General features: G+C 40.7%; 1 protein-coding gene and 1 long non-coding RNA gene across 2 annotated transcripts in view; one reads left to right on the top strand and one right to left on the bottom strand.

Moving 5' to 3' along the window:
• LOC148899931 (uncharacterized) overlaps window positions 1–5,935 on the top strand; it is a 62,455-nt gene extending 56,520 nt beyond the window's left edge. The window contains exon 7 of the long non-coding RNA XR_016114384.1: window positions 5,800–5,935. This is a non-coding gene — a long non-coding RNA (uncharacterized LOC148899931). The remainder of the gene's footprint in view (window positions 1–5,799) is intronic.
• Window positions 1–21,353, bottom strand: part of LOC148899930 (protein kinase C-binding protein NELL1-like) — a 130,744-nt gene that overhangs the window by 8,950 nt on the left and 100,441 nt on the right. The window contains exons 14-16 of the mRNA XM_088991455.1: window positions 20,906–21,028; window positions 5,789–5,884; window positions 2,110–2,250 (exon numbers count right to left, since the gene is read on the bottom strand). Of these exons, the coding sequence (XP_088847581.1) occupies window positions 2,110–2,250; window positions 5,789–5,884; window positions 20,906–21,028 (360 nt within the window). The remainder of the gene's footprint in view (window positions 1–2,109; window positions 2,251–5,788; window positions 5,885–20,905; window positions 21,029–21,353) is intronic.

The raw sequence follows: 21,353 nt of genomic DNA, 5'->3' as shown, positions 1-21,353 counted from the left end.
ATGTTATTATCATTACTATAACAGCAATTATTATTATTGTTATTAGTTGTATTATCATCACTACAAAAATAATAATAATAATAATCTCTCCGTGTGAGTGCTTCCAGCATTCCATATTATTATTATTATTAATATTATTGTATGTTTTTGTTGTAGTGATGATAACACAATAATGGAAGGACTGCTACAATATGTTTTTTTTTTTCCGGTCAGGGGTGTTCCTTCAGTGACGTCACGTACGGACTCGTCACCAACTCAAATACAAGACTTCCGGAATATTCAGCGCGAGTCTTAAAAGGTAAAATATAGCTATATGCGGTGGAATCTGTGTAAAATACGCTCAGTAGAAGTCATTTTAGCCATTTTACAAATTATGGACACAACTTGTCCGGAGACGTCGGTTGTTCTTTGTTTTGTCTGTGGTTCGGAATGTGTCAGCCTTGTGATTGACTGTTGATTGCTCAAGGGGGGGTAGCGATTTCATTCCCAGGGCAACTTTCCTACATTGACTTCAGCAGTTTTTTGTGTTTGGCTCTTCTTCTAATGAAGAAATATTGTCCTCTGCTGATAAAATGGCTTCTATGGAAAGAATAGACTCAAGTGTCTTTAGGGAGAGGACTCCATTGTTGACAAAATTGTCCACTAGCACTTTTCTGCACTGTGTATACAACAAAACCATGGAAATCATTCCAATATTTGTTTACCCCTCTTCCCCCTCAACGCATCCCCGAAGAAAAAAAAAAAAATGTACAGACCATAACATAGTCAAAAATGAGATTTGAAAATCACAAAACATTCAATCTCAACCTACCAGGCACAAACCATTGTTTGCAATGGCTGCTATATAACCGCGCAAACCCAGAATGAGCACTTAAAGGACAACCGACGCCTCCGGACAAGTTGGGTCCATAATTTGGAAAATCACCTCAAATGACTTCTACTGAGCGTATTTTACAAAGATACCACCGCATATAGCTATAGTTTACATTTTAAGACTTGCGCTGAATATTCAGGAAGTCCTGTTTTCGAGTTGGTGACGATTCCTGACGTCACGGAGGGAACGCCCCTGACCGAGAAAGCGACACACAATGCATTTTGTGTATTTTGTTTGGTCTCAAAACTTCATGTTGATCCGTGTTGATGGTGAAATAGAAGGGAAAAAACATAAATAACGCGATGGTAAATCGTTGTGTGTTGCACCAAGACTACTATTTGATACTAGTTGACACAAATTCCCAGCAGACAAATCAGCCCATTTCCTACGGAGCTTGGGCGCCATCTTCTGCATTTTCTGGGAAGCTACACATCAGTCCTGACGCCTCAAAATGACCCGGAAAGACTTCTTTAATCGATTATAAACATTTATGCTTTCCTCTTCAGAACTATTTGAATCATATTCATAACTGGATGAGTAACAAGAAAGGATCTTTTTACGAATCTGAAGGCATTGTTTTGATTCTGGAGCAAGGCAGTTTGTGAACAATAGTGACATCACGAAAAGGGGGCGGGACTTTCTGAATCTGCCTAGTTTCAAGCTCATTTTGAGGCAGTTTTGGGACACAAAATCATTTTTATTGGTGTTTCGCATTTGACCAAAAATAGCCTGTGTTTTTTTGGTATTTTCGATGCTATAAAATGTTTTTCTGATGTCAGTTAGGAAACAAAAAAAAAATGGTGTTGGTTTTCCTTTAAGTGCTTTCAAAGAGAAGATTCGGAGTGCAAAATTTGAATAAGTGGCCAAAAGGTTCATGTTTTTATCTATTTTGCATTAAAGGGTAGTCTGGCGTTTAAAAAAACAAAAAACTGTGCTCCTCAAGTATGTTATCCACTTTAAACCCTTTTTTTTTTCTTAACTCACGTCTGCGCTTGGATGCCTGAGTGCATCATTTGATGTTGCTTTTATTCAATCTGTCAAATGTATCCATCAAATGGGAAGTGGGACAAAAAAGCTTTTTAACAACGCAGGTGACCGTCACTCAGGCTTCCTTTCAAGCGCAAAAAAAGGATCCCGAATTTTCTCTTTCCGATTTCAAACCACGTCGCCGTCTGAAAGCTGGGGGGGACCGGCTGTTATTTTGAAGTTGTCGACGACAATGTTTGTACACTCACCGACGCAGGAGCTCCCGTCAAGCAGATAGGAGCCGTTGTCATGGAAACCGCTTCCGCATTCGCAATGGTACCACCCGGGGAGGTTGACGCAGCGGGAATGGTTGTGACACTCAATCAGGCCTTCCGTACACTCGTTGATATCTGGGTGTGCACACACGCACACACACACACACTTGATTAAGAACAAAAAAAGAAGTCCAAGATGGCGGCCGAGTCACAAGCCTCGATTTTTGTTGTTTTTGTTATACAGTGATACATATGTTTACAAATGCTTTAGTTTACGAACTTTTCGCCTTACGAAACATTACGAAACTTACAGTGCGGACTTTAACGCTAATTCGAATATTCGTTTGGCGAATACACAGGTGTCAAAGTTAAGGCACGGGGGCCAAAATTGGCCCGCCACATCCTTTTATTTGGCCCGCGAAAGCAAATCAAGTACAGTGATACCTCGGTTTACGAACTTTTCGGTTTACGAACATTACATTTATGGAAATTTTACCTTGGCATACGAACTTTACCTTGGCATACGAACTTTTCAGTTTACGAACGTTACATTTATGGAAATTTTACCTTGGCATACAAACTTTTTTTTTCGTACACGGAGCTGCCTCAATGAGTGATGTGTCGTTCACGAACGAGCCCGTTCTTCTAACAACAAAATGGCATCCGTATTCCCCGCCCCCAGATGCAAATTTAATGTTCGTAATGCAAAACGTTCCCAAGCTAAAGCGTTCGTAAACTGAAATTATCACTGTACTTGATTTGCTTTCGCGGGCCAAATAAAATGATATGACGGGCCAGATTTGGCCCCCGGGCCGTAACTTTGCCACCTGGGTATTAGCCGAACGAATATTCAAATTAGCATTAAAATCCGATGCGGCCGCACTGTCAGTTTGGAAAATGACTTCATTGACACACAACCACCAGTTGATGGCGGTATTATTTCCGAGATTGCCCGTTTTTCGGAGTCACTGGTCAGAAACTGTTGCATTTTGATTTAGTCTCTTCGAACAACAGCGTGGGTTTAAGACCTTTAGGGGGGAAAAAAAACTATGAAATAAAAAAAGTGGACTTTTGTTTGCGCTGTTGGCCTTCTCTCACAGTTGCAGTCATGCGTCCGATGCCTGCCGGGCTGCCCTCCATTGCTCACCCAGGGCAGAGATCAATCAGTAGATTTCCTGTTTTCTGTGACTGATGACTAGCTGAAGGCAACTTGTACCCTTCCGCCAATAAAAATCACTGTGTGGGCTTCAATTTGAACCATACAACCAAAATAAGAGTAAAAACATCACTTTGGAGATAATTATTATTAATAATAATAATACATGTCATTTATAAGCGCCTTTCAAAACTCTCAAGGTCACTTTACAGTCACAGGATCAGTTTTTCTGCAGGTGAGCAGTAGTAGCCACATGCGCCAGCGTTCACTAAACCCGGAAGTAACTCAAATAGATAGAAAGCTGGCTGGCTAGCTAGCTAATAGATAGGTAGCCAGACAGTAAGCTAGATATCCAGAGAGCTAATGGACAGCTAGCGAGATGGCCACCCACCTAGCTAATAGATAGCAAATAGCTAGCTAGGTAGCATATGAGCAAAAATTGATAACAACAGCAGTTTCTATTTATAATTGCATTTATTTATTGCATTGTATTTGTGATTATATGTTATTTAATATAGTACCTATGCTTGTCTGTGACTGTAAAGTGTCCCTGAGAGCTTTGAAAGGCGCTTCAAATGTAATGTATTATTATTATTATTATTATTATTATTATTATTATTATTATTATTATTATTATTATTATTATTATTATTAAATAGCTGAGATAGCCAGCCAGCTAATGGATAGCTAGCTAGATAGCTTACAAAAGAAATGGGAGGAAAATGTGTGTAAAATTTTATAATAATACATTTCATAGGTCACTTAACAGTCAGTGTTAGATGTTTTCTGCTAGCTAGATAGCCAGACAGCTAATGGATAGCTAGCTAAATAGCTTACAAAAGAAATGGGGGGAAAATGTGCGTGAAATTTTATAATAATACATTTCATAGAAGGTCACTTAACAGTCATTGTTAGATGTTTTTTCTGCTAGCTAGATAGCCAGCCAGCTAATGGATAGCTAGCTAGATAGCTTCCAAAAGAAATGGGGGGAAAATGTGTGTGAAATTTTATAATAATACATTTCATAGAAGGTCACTAAACAGTCACTCTTACATGTTTTTTTCTGTTTTGATTCTAGAGCAAGGCATGACGTCCTTGCGTGACGTCACGAACAAGGGGGCGGGACCTTCTGAAACTGAAAACTTTCCGAGGTCATTTTTGAAGTAGTTTTGGGACACTAAGTCATTTTAATTAGTGTTTTTGACTAAAAATATTAACCTGCGTGTTTTGGGTATTTTAGATGCTATCAAACGTTTTTTCTGATGTCAGTTGGGAAACAAAAAAATGGTGTCGGTTGTCCTCTAAGGTGATGAGTCATTCTACAAACGCTCTCGTCTTAGCTGGAGGAAGGATAGAAGTTCCGCTTATCTCCGTTTTCTTCTATTAGTAATCACTTAGCTCCTTCTGCGGGACGACATTGCTGCTACCCATCAATCGGGGTTTCCCCAAAGGAGGGAAAGGAATAAATGGGGGGCGGGCATGTGAAGACTTTATGGCAGTTTAAACTGTGAAGGGTTGTAAATTTTACTTGAGCTGAAAATTAATCTCCGCAGTTAAAATAATCGTGGAGCTCTCCAGAGACTCTGACAGTTTTTACATTTCTGGTCCAAATCCAACTAACCCACAAAAAAAAAGGATCATTCGGGAATATCATGTCGGATTTGCAACACTGCAAATTTGGACAGCTATGACGTTTGTGGCTTATAAAATAGCTGGCGTTTATTCTCGTTAATGTGGCTCTCAATGGGAAGAAATTGCTAGCTTGTAGCATATAGATAGCCAACAGCTAGCCAGCTAGATAGTTTACAGCGAGTCAGCTAGACAGCTAATAGCTAGCTAGATAGCTAATGGACAGCAAATAAATAGTTAATAGATAGCCAGATAGCCAGCTTGACGGCTTCCAGCCAGCCAAATAGCTAAAAGCTAGCCAGCTAGCTAATGGATAGCTAATACATAGCCAACAGCTAGCCAGCTTACATAATAATAATAATAATAATACATTTCATTTCTAAGTGCCTTTCAAAACTCTCAAGGTCACTTTACAGTCACAGGATAACATTTTTACTTTTAATTTTTATTTTTTTTAATTTTTTAATTTTAATTTTTATACTTTTAATTTTAATTTTAATTTAAATTTAAATTTTAATTTTTACTTTTACTTTTGTTGTTTTCATTATTATTATTATTATTATTATTATTATTATTATTATTATTATTATTATTATTATTATGTGACAAGTATCAAGTGACACTTTTTTTGGGTGCGGGAAGCAACGGGACGTGATACGTTCCCCTTTTTATAATTTTTTTGATGATGATACTAGTGCAGCGTGTTCTACCGGAAACAAATTCCTTGTGTGTTCTACATATTTGGCATTAAAGATGATTCTGATTCATGAAATGCAAAATGAACAGCGATCACACACATGATGACAAGAGTGCGAATGTGGCACATATGGAGTGAAGAGGCATTGAGCTTTTCGTCGTTGTCAATCAGCGGCCATCATTCGGTCTTACCTGTCTCACAGAATCGTCCCGTGAATCCCGAAGGGCAAACGCATGTATTGGGAGAAACGCACGTCCCGCCGCTCCTGCAGCCCTCTTCACAGAAAGCTGCGAAGACAAGAAGGTGGTGGATAACTTCAAGGACAACCGACACCTCCGCACAAGTTGCGTCCATAATTTGTAAAATCACAAGATTCCACCAAACGAGATGGGTTCACAACGGTCGTTCGTAAGGTGAATTCGTTTGTAAGTTGCTTCAGTGCTATATTTTGTAAGGACTGTATGTTTAAGGCTTATATAAGTATGTTTAAGGTTAATATACGTATGTTTAAGGGTTGTCTCAGTGTCCTGTACAGACGCACCCCAATTTACGAACAAGATAAGTTCCGAACGTTTGTTCTGAAGGTGAATTTGTCCGTAAGTTGTTTCAGTGTTATATTTTGGAAGAACTGTATGTTTAAGGCTTATATAAGTATGTTTAAGGTTTATATACGTACTTTAAACGGTTGTATCAGTGTCCTCTACAGACGCTCCACAACTTACGAACGAGATAGGTTCCGAACAGTTGTCCGTAAGGTGGATTCGTTTGTAAGTTGCTTCAGTGTTATATTTTGGAAGGACTCTATGTTTAAGGCTTATAGAAGTATGTTTAAGGTTTATATACGTACTTTAAACGGTTGTATCAGTGTCCTCTACAGACGCTCCCCAACTTACGAACGAGATAGGTTCCGAACAGTTGTTCGTAAGGTGGATTCGTTTGTAAGTTGCTTCAGTGTTATATTTTGGAAGGACTCTATGTTTAAGGCTTATATAAGTATGTTTAAGGTTTATATACATATGTTTAAGGGTTGTATCAGTGTCCTCTACAGACGCTCCCCACCTTACGAACGAGATAGGTTCCGAACAGTTGTTCGTAAGGTGGATTCGTTTGTAAGTTGCTTCAGTGTTATATTTTGGAAGGACTCTATGTTTAAGGCTTATATAAGTATGTTTAAGGTTTATATACATATGTTTAAGGGTTGTATCAGTGTCCTCTACAGACGCTCCCCACCTTACGAACGAGATAGGTTTCCGAACGGTTGTTCGGAAGTTGAATTTGTCTGTAAGTTGCTTCAGTGTTAGATTTTGTAAGCACTGTCTCTTTTAGACTTATATAAGTATGTTCAGTGTTTATATACGTATGTTTAAGGGTTGTATATGTAACCTGTATTGGTTTGTGCTGAAATACAGTAAAGTCTCGTTATATCGACATTCAAGGGAGTCCGAAAAAATATCGATATAACCGGGACTATCGATATATCCGACCCTGTTTGCATGTAATTTTCTCCGTGCGTGTATAGAAATAGCATCGATATAACCGGGACTATCGATATATCCGATATCGATATAACGAGACTTTACTGTATATACATTTAATAAAATATATGCTCGATAAAGATATGTACAACTGTAGAGAATCCCGAAAAATAGTTTGTATGCCAAGGTAAAATGTTCATAAATTTAACGTTGGTAAAGCAAAAAGTTCGTAAGCCAAGGGGTTCGTAAACCGAGGTTTCACAGTACTTCAAAACCGCACACTGAAATATTAATGACGCTTTATTGACTCAATCTATCTCCCGCGTTAATTATCATTTCACCACCATCAGCATTGCGCTGCCTGTCTTTTCCAACTAATGACTTTTAAACACGGGGGAGGGGAAACCACAATGAGCGTCTTAACACTTGTGATTCATTATTAAGTGTATCTATATGCAACTAATGAATTGGGCGGCAGTAAAATGAATGTTCAGGCTTCATTAACTCTTGTGATTTTCAATATGAATGTTATTTTGGTAATCTGGTGAAGAAGTGTTAATGATAGCAATCTGTCTGTAGACCGCCCCCTCCTCATCTTGATGAGGCGATGGATATTCACTCTTACTGTTGTCAGGGGGAATATGTGACAGATGTGATGGACGGACGGACATGGGTTTAATTGAATCAAAATGGAGAACATTGGTTCTCACACACATGAGCCATAATTGAGTTTTTTTAAACATCTACCGACCTACCTCCCAACCTACCTACCTACCTACCAAACTACCTACCTACCAACCACCTACCAATCTACCTACCAACCTATCTATCATCCATCCAACCGCCCACCGTAACCCACCTACCTACCTACCAACCTACCTACCTACGAACCTACATACCTACCTACCTACCAACCTACATACCTACCTACCAACATACCAACCTACCTATCAACCTACTTACCAACCTACCTACCTACCTACGTACCTACCTATCATCCATCCAACCGCCCACCCTAACCCACCTACCTATCCACCTACCTACCTACCTACCTACCTACCTACGTACCTACCTACCATCTATCCAGCTATCCATCAATCCAATCCCACCTACCTACCTACCTAGAAACCTACCTACCTATCTCTGTCTGTCTGTCCGTCGATCTATACATATATGCACCAAAACCGTTTATTCTCACTCTCAACAACAATGTACACAATCACACACCAAAAACATAAAAAAACATTTGAAAAATAGCAAATGAGAAAACAAAAACAAGCATTTAAAAGAAACGGCCCACTGCCAAGGCACAATTTTCATCAACAACATCACTTTAGCCATTGCTATCTAGCTAGCTATAGCTAGCAAATGCTCTATGTAGCTAGTGAGCAAGCTAGGGAGCGATAGCCATAGCTAGCTAGATATACCTATCAATATTGACAGCTTGACAGGTAGATAGATAGAGCTATGGAGCTATAACCCTAGCTAGCTATGCTAGCTAGATATACCTCTCAATATAGATAGCTTGACAAGTGGATAGCTAGAAAGAAACACAATGATCTTCTACAAGTACATCTTTGACCGTTGTCAGACAAAAAAAAAAATGAAAGTAATGTAAAGTATGAAAGTATCTGTTGGATTTCAAAATACTGCTGTATTCAGGCAGGATATGTAAATACTGCCTATACCTGCAAATTCAAGATGGCCTTTAATTTTCATGCTAATCTACGGTACTCTTCCGACCGTGACCTGGACTTTAATAAAAGCGTAGCGGCAACACATAACTCGCCAAGATGTGACAATCAAAGTCTCATCTGTTCCTTGAATGCCATCATATTAACACGGCAGCTGAAGATCAGACTTTTCATTTTCTCTGTCCCTCCTCATCACATGGCTTTGATCAACCGTAGTTCTTCATTTGTATTTATTTTTTTTGCTTACTCCTAGGCTCCACTTCCATTTTACATTGCCAGAAACCCTGCTGCTGCGCTGACAAATAATCTATACCACAAATGGCGCCTCCTTCAATGTCACTCCTGCGACCTCCAGTTAAACGACGTCGATGCTCAAGCGAGCCTGTTGCTGACTCGTGACTTCTCAAGACATGCTAATACACACAGATTTGCTATTTGAGGTTTCTCATTATGAGCCTAGATTGCTTTCCAGTGGGTGGTAAGAATGAAATCGCTCCGCTATGTGCCATAGCTAACAGCCCCGTTCACGGCCATTGAGTATCTAAGGATCCATCTCAGAATTAGTGTAGACGCGAACGGTGAAACCCAACGGGTATTCGACCAATTGTGAGAAATATCAAAAGTGCATTTTAATTAGAACATGGAAGAGAACTCGGCTAATTACGGGCTTGGGCGGCTGCACAGCTCATTGGTGTGACGTGTTAATGCTTTGTTAGTCTTTTGATAATGACACGATTAAAGGACAACCGACAACATTTTTTTTCTTTGCTAACTGACATCAGAAAAACGTTTTATAGCATCTAAAATTCCCAAAATACGCAGGATTTTTTTTTTTTGTGAAATGCAAAAACACCAATGAAAATGAGTTAAAGTGTCCCAAAACTAGTTGAAAATGACCCCGGAAATTGCAAGTTTCAGAAGGTCCCGCCCCCTTGTTCGTGACGTCACGCCAGGACATCTTTGCCTTGCTGTAAAATCACTTCAAATGACTTCTACTGAGCGTATTTTACATATATTCCACGGCATATAGCTATATTTTACGTTTTAAGATTCACACTGAATATTCAGGAAGTGTTGTTTTCGAGTTGATGACGATGCCTGACGTGACGTCACGTCTGGAACGCCCCTGACCGAGAATTCGACACACAATGCATTTTGTGTACTTTGTTTGGTCTCAAAACTTCATGTTGATGGTGAAATAGAAGGGAAAAAACATAAATAACGTGATTGTGAATAGTTGTGTGTTGCACCAAGACTACTATTTGATACTAGTTGACACAAATTCAGCCCATTTCCAATGGAGCTTGGGCGCCATTTTGTGCATTTTCTGGGACGCTACATTGGAGTCCTGACGGCTCGAATTGATTCGGAAGGACTTATTTAATCGACGGCAAACATGTATGCTTTCCTCTTCAGAACTATTTGAATCATATTCATAACTGGATGAGTAACAAGGAAGAATCTTCTCCGAATCTGAAGCCATTGTTTTGATTCTCGAACAAGGCAAGACCTCCTGGCGTGACGTCACGAACAAGGGGGCGGGACTTTCTGAAACTCAGCATCTCAGAGGTCATTTTGAAGTAGTTTGGAGACACTTTAAGTCATTTTTATTGGTGTTTTGCATTTGACTAAAACATATCAGCCTGCATGTTTTGGGTATTTTAGATGCTCTAAAACGTTTTTGTGATGCAAAATTCGGGCGTCTGTCTTGAATGGCTGCGTCCCCTGCCGGCAGTAAAAGACAATCTTCCTGTGTTCGAGCCTTCTCTCCACAGTGTCCGATGGAATATCCCTGATAGAAAGTCTTATCAAAACAATTCTTTGCAAATAACAAGGCTCTCATTTAAATCCAGTGTTTTGATTCATAATACATACCGAATCGGATGCCTTCTAAACATTAAGTATCAACAAAAGGACTCCCTTGAGTGCCAAGCAATGCGATAGATAAGCACGGGAGTTAGAAGTCACTGTGAACCACTGTGTTTACAATGTGTGAATAAATCAATACTTGTAAAGAAGCGCCAGTGTGGTTTGTACTGCCGGAGGGACAAACAAGCTCAGGAAACAACGACTACCCTTTGTCAGGGTGGATTGTACGAGTGACTGGCGATGTTCCCTCTAATTTTTTGTGTCTGAAGAGACACACAAGATCCCTGAGCACACTGAGGACCACTGTGAGCCACATCAGAATCAGAAAACCTTTATTCGTCCCACAATGGGGAAATTTGCAGATGTGTACTAGTGATGTGTCGTTCGCGAACGAGCCGGGTCTTAGAGCCGGATGTGTGAAGTGAACGAAGAGAGCCGGTTCCTAACAAGGAGCCGAAAAACAAGGAGCCGACTTTTTTTGTCCTCTATTCCCCGGTCTTCGGTTAAAGCCGCACGTGATTGGTCCATATCCGTGGTAGAGGAGGGAGTGGAGAATTACAGACACACGCAGCAGTGAGGGGGAGGGGGGACGTTATCGTAGACAGGTGGACAAATGTTATCACATTATGTGGTTATTATTATTCAATTATGATATTTTTTACTAGTTGGTATGATAGATGAAAATGTTTATTCAGCCGTCCTCTGTACTTCTTTGAAGGTGTCGGACGTTTGGCTTCTTATCCAAGAAGCTTCGTCAGCAAACTAAAGTCTTACTGGTAGTTTCGGCCTATATGAATAGCAAATTAGTGACAGCTGATCATCAGACCAGAGTAACCACAGGGAAAGTGGAAGTTTGCGGATGCTCTCTCTGCACATATAAATCAAGCCATATAAATAAAACATATTTGATGTAGTGTATTTGTTTATATGAGTAATTCGTTTTTCACATCATTTTACATGATTTTTGGGAGTTAATTTAAGCAAAAAAAAACAAACAAACTGAGGAGCCATTTGGGAGCCAAAAGAGCCGGATCTTCTTAGTGAGCCGAGTCAAAAGAATCGGCTCTCTGAAAAGAGCCGGAATTCCCATCACAAATGTCCCCATTGTGGGACTAATAAAGGTTTTCTGATTCTGATTCTGATAATGTGTACGCTGTGGGCACACACCAGTTTCACGCCAGGATTACGGCGCGTATGGGCGGGGAACATTTGCGCCATTCTGCTACGATTGGCTGCGTAGCGTATGTAACCTGTACGGCATTATTGGCTGGACACCTGTCATTCATTGAGTTACATTGCAAAATGTGCGCTGCATAGATGTTCTTATGCGCTGAGTATGTGCAAACAGTGCGCGATTGTGCACGTGTGCAGCTTAGAGGGAACATTGGTGACTGGTAAACTTCAGTGATGGCTTTGTCAGGCGGGTCAACTACTTTCATCAGACCTGGCCTCTTGCTGTCAGTTTAGAAAAAAAAATGTTCACCACAAAGCTCACTGGAATCGAATTTAACAACAAGAGGGAAAAGACTTCTACCATCACTCAGAACACCAAACAAGGGTAGGACACGCTCCCCAGTGAGCTTTTTCAAAATCACACATAATGACTGTGCGTACATGACAGTAAAAACCTGCACTGGGTGGTCTGCCCGGATTAAAGATGCAGGAAGAATGATTTTTACTTGCATAATGCATCTGCAGAGGGTTGTAAGAGCAGGTGATCAATAGCGCCAATGTGCCAATTTATTACCTCGGTGCACTTTCAGAGTATTATTTTTTTTTCAGAGTGAGGAGCCTCGGTACATTTCCGTCAAATTAAGGATGGATCGCGTTCAGCTAGCTGCAAAAGATGGAAATGTGGTTGGAAATTCTTCAAAATATGGATAAACTTAAAGGACAACCGACACCACTTTTTTGTTTCCTAACTGACATCAGAAAAAAACGTTTTATAGCAACTAAAATACCCAAAACATGCAGGCTGATATTTTTAGTCAAATGCTAAACACCAATAAAAATGACGAAAAGTATCCTAAAACTACTTCCAAGCGAAAGTGGCCAGTTTCAGAAGGTCCGCCCCCTTGTTGTGTCCTGATGTCACGCGTAGACGTCTTGCCTTCCTCGAGAATCAAAACAATAGCTTCAGATTCAGAGAATATGCTTTCTTGTTACTCATCCAGTTATGAATATGATTCAAATAGTTCTGAAGAGGAAAGCATACATATTTGCAATTGATTAAAGGAGTCCTCCAATATCAATTCGAGCCATCAATGGCACCACTGTAGCGTCCCAGAAAATGCAGAAGATGGCGCCCGAGCTCCGTTGGAAATGGGATGATTTGTCTGCTGGGAATTTGTGTCAACTAGAATCAAATCGTAGTCTTGGTGCAACACACAACGATTAACCATTGCGTTATTTATGTATTTTCCTTCTAATTTCGCCATCACCATGAAGTTTTCAGACCAAACAAAGAGCCGCAAAATGCATTGTGTGTCGCTTTCTCGGTCAGGGGCGTTCCCTCCGTGACGTCAGGAATCGTCACCAACTCAAAAACAAGACTTCCTGAATATTCAGCGTGAGTCTTAAAACATAAAATATAGCTATATGCGGTGGAATCTTTGTACAATATGCTTAGTAAACGTCATTTGAAGTGATTTTACAAATTACGGACACAACTTGTCGGGAAGCGTCGGTTGTCCTTTAAGGCTTATTTAGTAGAAAATTATGTTTTATGGGGACCTGGGAATGGATTATTCTCACTTTTAGTGGTTTCTTACGGGAAATTAATGTTTGGAATACACACTTTTCGCCTTTCACACACTTCCAGGGAACCAATTAAGTTCGTAAGCCAAGGTATCACTGTATATACATGTACATTTGAGCGTACTCCCAAATATATCCGAACATATTTTACTTTTATGATTCTTTAACAAGAGTATAACAATGAAGGGTCAGTAAAACAAAGATCACCGGCGGGTGATGGTGGTGGGGGGGGTCACCAAGCCTATCAACAATCTCCACGTGACTAAACGTTAACTGCGAAACTCGCCATTCCCATCACGTATGGATGATTTTATCTATTTTAATCGGTGGAGGAGTCACAGGGGCATGGAGCTATCAGAGGAACAAGGGGGGGGGGGGGGCACAGTGACGCCCTTGGCAGTCGGATGTGAGGAGCTTTCACAACTATATGCTGAGCGGGACAAGTGAACCCCTACGTCCGAATCCATTTTTGAAACACACACACATACACACACCGAGGTAGCTGACGCCACAGTTTTCACCAACTGCTGTTTGCTGTTCCACTGATAAGATAGCGTTGACGGTTGAAATGCATAATGTAGCGCTGGAATTACGCATGACGCATGCTAGCCGGGTGTGGACACCAAACCTCAGATGCATTTGATCCCAAGAGGAGATTGGGAGGACTTGTTTGTTTCGATTGGTTCTGAATCTTGTTGGAGGCACCGAACCCCACAGGTTTCATATGCTCATTCGTCAAACCCTTCTTTCAATGACTGTGCCCACTAACTGCCGGGTGGACCTCTGCGGTGGAGGATCCACCGAACCCCTGAGACCGACTCACTGAACTCCGAAGGTTCGATCGAACCCAGGTTAAGAACCACTGCTCTGATATGACTTGTCCCTCTAATGTACTCATTCCTGATCCTATCCAATCTGGTCACTCTCAAGGAAAACCTCAGCATCTTCATCTCTGCTACCTCCAGCTCTGCTTCCTGTCGTTTCTTCAGTCCACTATGTCCAGTCCAAACATCATGGCTTGTCTCACCACCGTTTTATACACCTTTCCTTTCTTTATCCTAGCTGAAACCCTTCTATGACACATCACACCCGACATTTTTCTCCAGTCGTTCCAGGCTGCCTAGACACGCTTCTTCTTCTTCAGAATTTTGACTTTAAAGTGAGAATTCTGACTTTATTCTCAGGTGACATTGTCTCCAGTCCAAACATGATGGCTGGTCTCACCACCGTTTTATACACTTTTCCTTCATCAACCTAGCTGAGACCCTTCTATCACACCTGACATTTTGTTCCAGCCGTTCCAACCTGCCTAGACATGCTTCTTGTTCTTCAGAATTTTGACTTTATTCTCAGGTGACATTGTCTCCAGTCCAAACATCATGGCTGGTCTCACCACCGTTTTATACACATTTCCGTCATCATCCTAGCTAAAACCCTTCTATCACACAGTCAAGTCGAGGTACCTCGACTGCTTTCCAAAAAGTCAGACAATCATTGGTAACTCCTCACAATCCAGTAATGTACAAAGTAAGACGAAGTTCTCCAGAGTGAAAAATGTCTCCTTTTAATCCACGCTACTTTGATCCTAGTGAGGCACAGCTCCCCAAAAAATAATTGCCTCAAATGATAATTGCCAGACAATTTAAAAATCTGCACACGCTTCTTCTTTTTCCATCCACAATTAATTATTACTTCACGGAATTAAAAAAAAAAAATGGAAATGCAACCGCCCTGCGGCGCAGATGACACAGCCAAGAAGCTGCAACATCTGAGAATAAGATCAAGTTAAATCATTCAGACTTGGACGGGAAAAATAAAGGCCCCCTTTTTGAGTTTTTCACCTGCCACCTCCTTATTAAAGGAAATGCCACCCCCCCCCCCCCCGAACCTCCTGCCTTGATGATTCGGAATACAGTGATACCTTGGCTTACGAACCCCTTGGCTTACAAACTTTTTGGTTTACGAACGTTAAATTTATGAAAATTTTACCTTGGCATAAAAACTATTTTTGGGATACACACAGGGCTGCCACAATGAGTGATGTGTCGTTCGCGAACGAACCCGTTCTCCTAAAAGAAAATGGCAGCCGGCTTGTTTTGGTCCTCTATAGAAACAGAAACACACACACACGAAAGGGAGCCGACAGAGCTTGAAATAAAATAACAAAAACAAAAGTGAAATGGTGAGAAAATTGATATAAAACAGTGACATTTGGACTCGTTTCACCTTTGATAGTTCAAAGGCTGAGTGTAGACTGCAAGGTTAAAATTCCCATCAATCAGGCTCCACAAATAACCCGCACTAGCCATCAGTTCAATTTGAAATGAAAAGACAAGCAAGGGAACCAGCTATTTATGATGTTTCGAGTGTGTCTGCTTGCATCTGTTGCTGTTGCAATATCACAACTTCCAAGATGTACAACACAGAGCTCATTGAGACACTTTATGTAACACAATTGATGAGGAACTAGGTAAAATTATCCCACAGCAAGCACCTAAAAGGGATCATTCCTCAAGATGGTAAAAGAAGGTTATGTTCCTCATCAAGTGTTTAATGCTGATGAAACTGGACACTCCATTCCATCAAGCCATCAACAACCATCACAAAGGTCAATAAAACAACTTTATTATACGGTACAGTTTATTTATTTAATTACAGTAATAATAATTACAGTATAATAATGTAGCACATTTATTATACATAAAATAAGGTAGATTTTGTGTAGTTATAAGGCTTAGAAAATTAGAAAGTAGAAAATTATGTTTTATGGGCACCTGGGAACGGATCATTCTCATTTTAATGGTTTCCTATGGGAAATTATTTTTTGGGATACACACTTTTCACCTTACACACTCTGTCTGGGAACCAATTAAGTTCGTAAACCAAGGTATCACTGTACATTATCGTTCCTTAATTGCTTGCTGGTCGTTGGGTAAAACATGGCTCCTCTGTGATTATCGCTTTGGTCTGTACAGAGCAAACCCTCGGAGATGAAATGGACCGTGAACACGATTAGCTTGGCTTATTCCACAACCGACACAAGCTCCGAAAGAGGCGGGCCGATCATTAGGCTGACAACTGAGACAACGCTGATCTATAATTGTTTGCTTTGCTCTGATCAAATTACCGTGGCTTATTTATCGCATTGTCACTCAATAAAAGGGCTACAGACACGCAAGCGGCTTCATTTTCCACCCGTGAGAGCCGCTTTACGAAAAGGGGGAGAAAAAAAGAGATACAGCATCTGAACGTTTCATTTTGTCTCAATTTGGATGACGCCATAAAATCAATCGCTGCAAAACATTTTCATTGGACAGATTCCATCAAGTCACTGAATTCGGGTAAAGCCGCTTTCACAAATTTGACTTTTTGCAAAACAAGATGAAGCTATACTGAGGTCTGATCAAAATCTTTTCTCATACGGTGTTTGTAGAGTATCAATGTACAGTTATACCTCAGTTTACAAACTTAATTAGTTCCCAGAAAGTGTGTGTAAGGCAAAAAGTGTGTATTCCAAAAATTAATTTTCTATAGGAAACCATTAAAATGAGAATAATCCGTTCCCAGATCCTCATAAAACATAATTTTCTACTAAATAAGCTTTAAAACTACACACAATATCCCTTATTTTATGTATAATAAATGTGCTATGGTATTGTAATTAAAGAAATAAACTGTACGGCATAATAAAGTCGTTTTATTTACCTTTGTGATGGTCATTGATGGTTTGATGGAATGGATAGCTTTTTGCATGAAGTGTCTCAAGGAGCTCTGGGTTGTACATCTTACAAGTTGTGATATTTCAACAGCAACCGATGCATGCAGACACACTAGAAACTTAATTAATAGCTGGTTCCCTTGCTTGGATGCTCTCTTCAAATTGTACAGATGGCTTGTGTGGGTTATTTGTGGAGCCTGATTGATAGGATAATTTAACCTTGCAGTCTGCACTCTGCCTTTGAACTATCAATAAAGTTGAAACTAGTCCATACTAGTCGTTTTCTATCCATTTTTTCACCATTTTGCTTTTGTTTTTTTTTTCACTTTTGTTTTTTGTTTCAAGCTCTGTCGGCTCCCTTTCGTGTTTCTTTCTCCCCCTCCCTCCTCTACCAAAGATCTTGACCAATCACATGCGGCTTTAACCGAAGACTGGGGGTGGGGAATAGAGGGGAAAAAAAGCTGGCTGCCATTTTAAGAGCTCCAAGAACCAACTCGTTCGCGAACGACACATCACTCATTGTGGCGCTGCGTGTGTTTCCCGAAAAATAGTTTGTATGCCAAGATTATATTCTTGCGAGTTTAACATTGGTAAGGCGAAAAGTTCGTTAGCTAAAGCATTCATATGCCGAGGTATCACTATATATGGGCGGTGGTGGTGAGGGGGGGATCTCTGGGGAAGCAGGAAGCTGTAATTACCAAATGTGATATGAAGTGTAATCATTTTTACAAAATTCATGTGGGAATAAAATTGGGCTGGCCGTAACACACACAAACACACACACACACACACACACACACACACACACACACACACACACACACACACACACACACACACACACACACACACACACACACACACACACACACACACACACACACGCATGGTTTTCATGCTTTCTGGGGACCACTTTTCATCTTATCACACACACACATACAGACACACAGTTATTGTGGCAAACGTATTTGGACACCCTTGAGAACATGAGCCAAAAACCGAGACACAGATATCAAGAAATGAAATTGCCCCGTCGAGAGCCACACTTGAGGCACATTAAACATCAAATACAGAAGCATTTCTATTAAAAAAAATACAATAAAAATAATTGCTTCATGCTGACTGACAGCCACAAACTGTCACAGATGAGCAAAAGTACAGAACTAGCATGGAATAGAAATGTTGGTTGATGACGGAATATGTCGTATGTGTTGCGTTATCATGGAGTCTGGATTGTCTACAGAGCCACTGGGGCTGAATCTGTTTTGGAATCTCCGCTATCTAGGGCTGCAGTGGTGGGCCGTCAAGGTCTGCAAGACCTTCTCTGCTGGTCTAAAAATATCGGAATCGCCGACTAATGTGAATTATATTTTGTCCATGAAACAATTCCAAATTGTCTTTCAGCTTCCTTTCATTGCTCTTCCCCTTTACCCTGCGAAAGAAATTAGATGGTTTGAAAGGGGATTAAAATACGCTATTTTCATAAAACAGCAAAACCCTTCATTCGGCGACATAGGCTTAGCTCTGCTGATGAGGTGATACCAGTCAAATGGGGCAATCAGGCTAGTCGTAGACCCCATACTCAGGCACGACAATAGAAGTAATTTTACCTTGGCGAACAAACTTTTTTTCGGGATACACACGGAGCGTGTGTCGTTCGCGAACGAGCCCATTCTCCTAACAAGAAAATGGCAACCGGCTTGTTTTGGTCCTCTATTCCCTGCCCCCATTCGGCAATTAAAGCCATGTCATTGGTCAGGAACGCAGCAGTGAGGGTGTGGGGGTGACAGACAGAGACAGAGTGTGAAGCTGTTCTCAAAAAAAAGTGTAGTTGTAAGGCTTAGAAAATTAGATAGTAGAAAATTATGTTTTATGGGAACCTGGGAACGGATTATTCTCATTTTAATGGTTTCCTATGGGAAATTATTTTTTGGGATCATTCCTCAACATGGTGAAAGAAGAAGGTTACGTTCCTCATCAAGTGTTTAATGCTGATGAAACCGGCCACTCCATTCCATCAAGCCATCAACAACCATCACAAAGGGAAATAAAACCACTTTATTATACAGTACAGTTTATTTATTTAATTATAATACCATAGCACATTTATTATACATAAAATAAGGTGTATTTTGTGTAGTTTTAAGGCTTAAAAAAGAAAATAATTTATGTTTTATGGGGACCTGGGAACGGATTATTCTCATTTTAATGGTTTCCTATGGGAAATTATTTTTTGGGATACACACTTTTCACCTTACACACTATGTCTGGGAACCAATTAAGTTCGTACGCCGAGGTATCACTGTATTCTAGATAGCAGTCCCAAAATGCAGTAATTTTATAACCGTGCCAATTAAGCTGCAAGAGACAAACACCCCCCCCCCACTCCACCCGAGGCTCCAAAATGAAGGATGTGCCTCACCCACACAGCTTTCAACATGCTCTGCTAATGACACGTATTTATTAATTATTTTTTTTGCCACCAGATTCTGACTTTGCCTCACTTGCTGTTTTTTTTGTCCTATTAATATTAACAGCGATGGACCACGAGTCACACTCAGACTAATTCCCTCAGTCCTACGGGGGATGCGGTGATATATGAGTGGAATGAAATGGGAGGCACAGGTCGATTGGCTAACACTGTCGCTATCACGCAGTAATGAGATCTCAAGGCAGAGGGGGGGGGGGGGGGGGGGGGTAAGAGGCCAATTTTTTCAAACTCCTTACTTGAATAATACTAATTGGCCAGAGTGGGGTAGGAAGTTATAGGGACATAATGATGGTCAAAAACAAAGGGCTCAAAAAGATGAAAAAAGGGTCAAAAAAAGGGGACCCATATGCCACTTGAACCACTTTCACCCACTCTAACTCCGCCCCTAACACTCCGTATGGAAGGTGACTCTCCTTCCAAACACTCCCTCCTCCTACCACTCCATTCCATAGCCATCAACGACCATCGCAAAGGTAAATAAAACCACTTTATTGTATAGTACAGTTTATTTCTTTCATTATAATACCATAGCACATTTATTATACATAAAAATAAGGTATATTTTGTGCAGTTTTGAGGCTTAGAAAATTAGAAATTAGAAAATTATGTTTTATGGGGACCTGGGAACGGATTATTCTGATTTTAACGGTTTCCTATGGGAAATTAATTTTTGGGATACACACTTTTCGCCTTACACACTCTGTCTGGGAACCAATTAAGTTTTTAAGCCGAGGTGTCACTGTATTCTAGTTAGTCCCAAAATGTAGTAATTTTATAACCATGCCAATTAAGCTGCAAGAGACGATCGGTTCTGTACCCTTGAGCTAGAACAAAGCGCTAACATAGAAAAAGGGAAATGCTACCCCCCTTGTGGAAGGGTAAAAAAAACTTTGCCAGGGGTCTGGCCAGCACTTTCTAGGCACCCAAGACAGAACAACCAAAACCACGAACACATTCGGGTATGTCATATTTTCAATTCCCGAATTAATTTGTGAATAGCAGTTTATGGGATATATGGACACAAAATAAAAACATCCATTTTCGCCTTTCCTTGCTCCATCCATGCACTCATGAACAGCAAAACCAACGAGGCACTCAAACGGTACTTAAACGGTCAGCAGTCGGCAGCGCGAGCACCGAGACAGAGAAAGCACACCTGACTCTCCAATCTATTTTGGAATCATAGCTTTAACTCTGTGGCCTGGAAGAGCGATCCAGACTGTGAAAAGATGTTACAACGAGGCACACGTTTCCTCCCAATCGGTTGCCTGATTTTACATGAGCGACGGGGAACAGGAAGTTACCTCTGCAGATAGTGCCGTTTCCAACGTAGCCTGGCTTGCAGGTGCACAGGTGTCCTCGAATGGTGTTGGTGCAGATTGCGTTGTCGTCGCATGAGTTCCGACTACTGGCACACTCGTTATGCTCTGTCAAAGAGAAAGATGAAGGAAGACGGTCTGAGAAGGGAAATAAAAACGGCAATGATGGTTTAAAAGGGGAGTAAAAGAAGCTATTTTCATAAAACAGCAAAACCCTTCACTAAATCGCCATGGTAGGGAGAGGTTCAATTTGGATCGTTCCTACAACTGACTTCTTCTGGCAACATAGGCTTAGTTATGCTGATGAGATGATACCAGAGCAAATGGGGCAATCAGGTCAGCCGTAGACCCTATGCTCAGACAGGACAATAGAAGTAATCAGTCAGGACAATAGAAGTAATCAGTGTAGCCGCAGGGAGTAGTCATCTGCTTC

Source organism: Hippocampus bargibanti, linkage group LG03 (assembly GCF_051943395.1).
Source record: "Hippocampus bargibanti isolate YZ-2025 linkage group LG03, ASM5194339v1, whole genome shotgun sequence".
In the NCBI taxonomy this organism is placed as follows: Eukaryota; Metazoa; Chordata; class Actinopteri; order Syngnathiformes; family Syngnathidae; genus Hippocampus; species Hippocampus bargibanti.
Note: the sequence above shows the minus strand (reverse complement) of the source record. Positions and strands in the feature narration are given on the sequence as shown.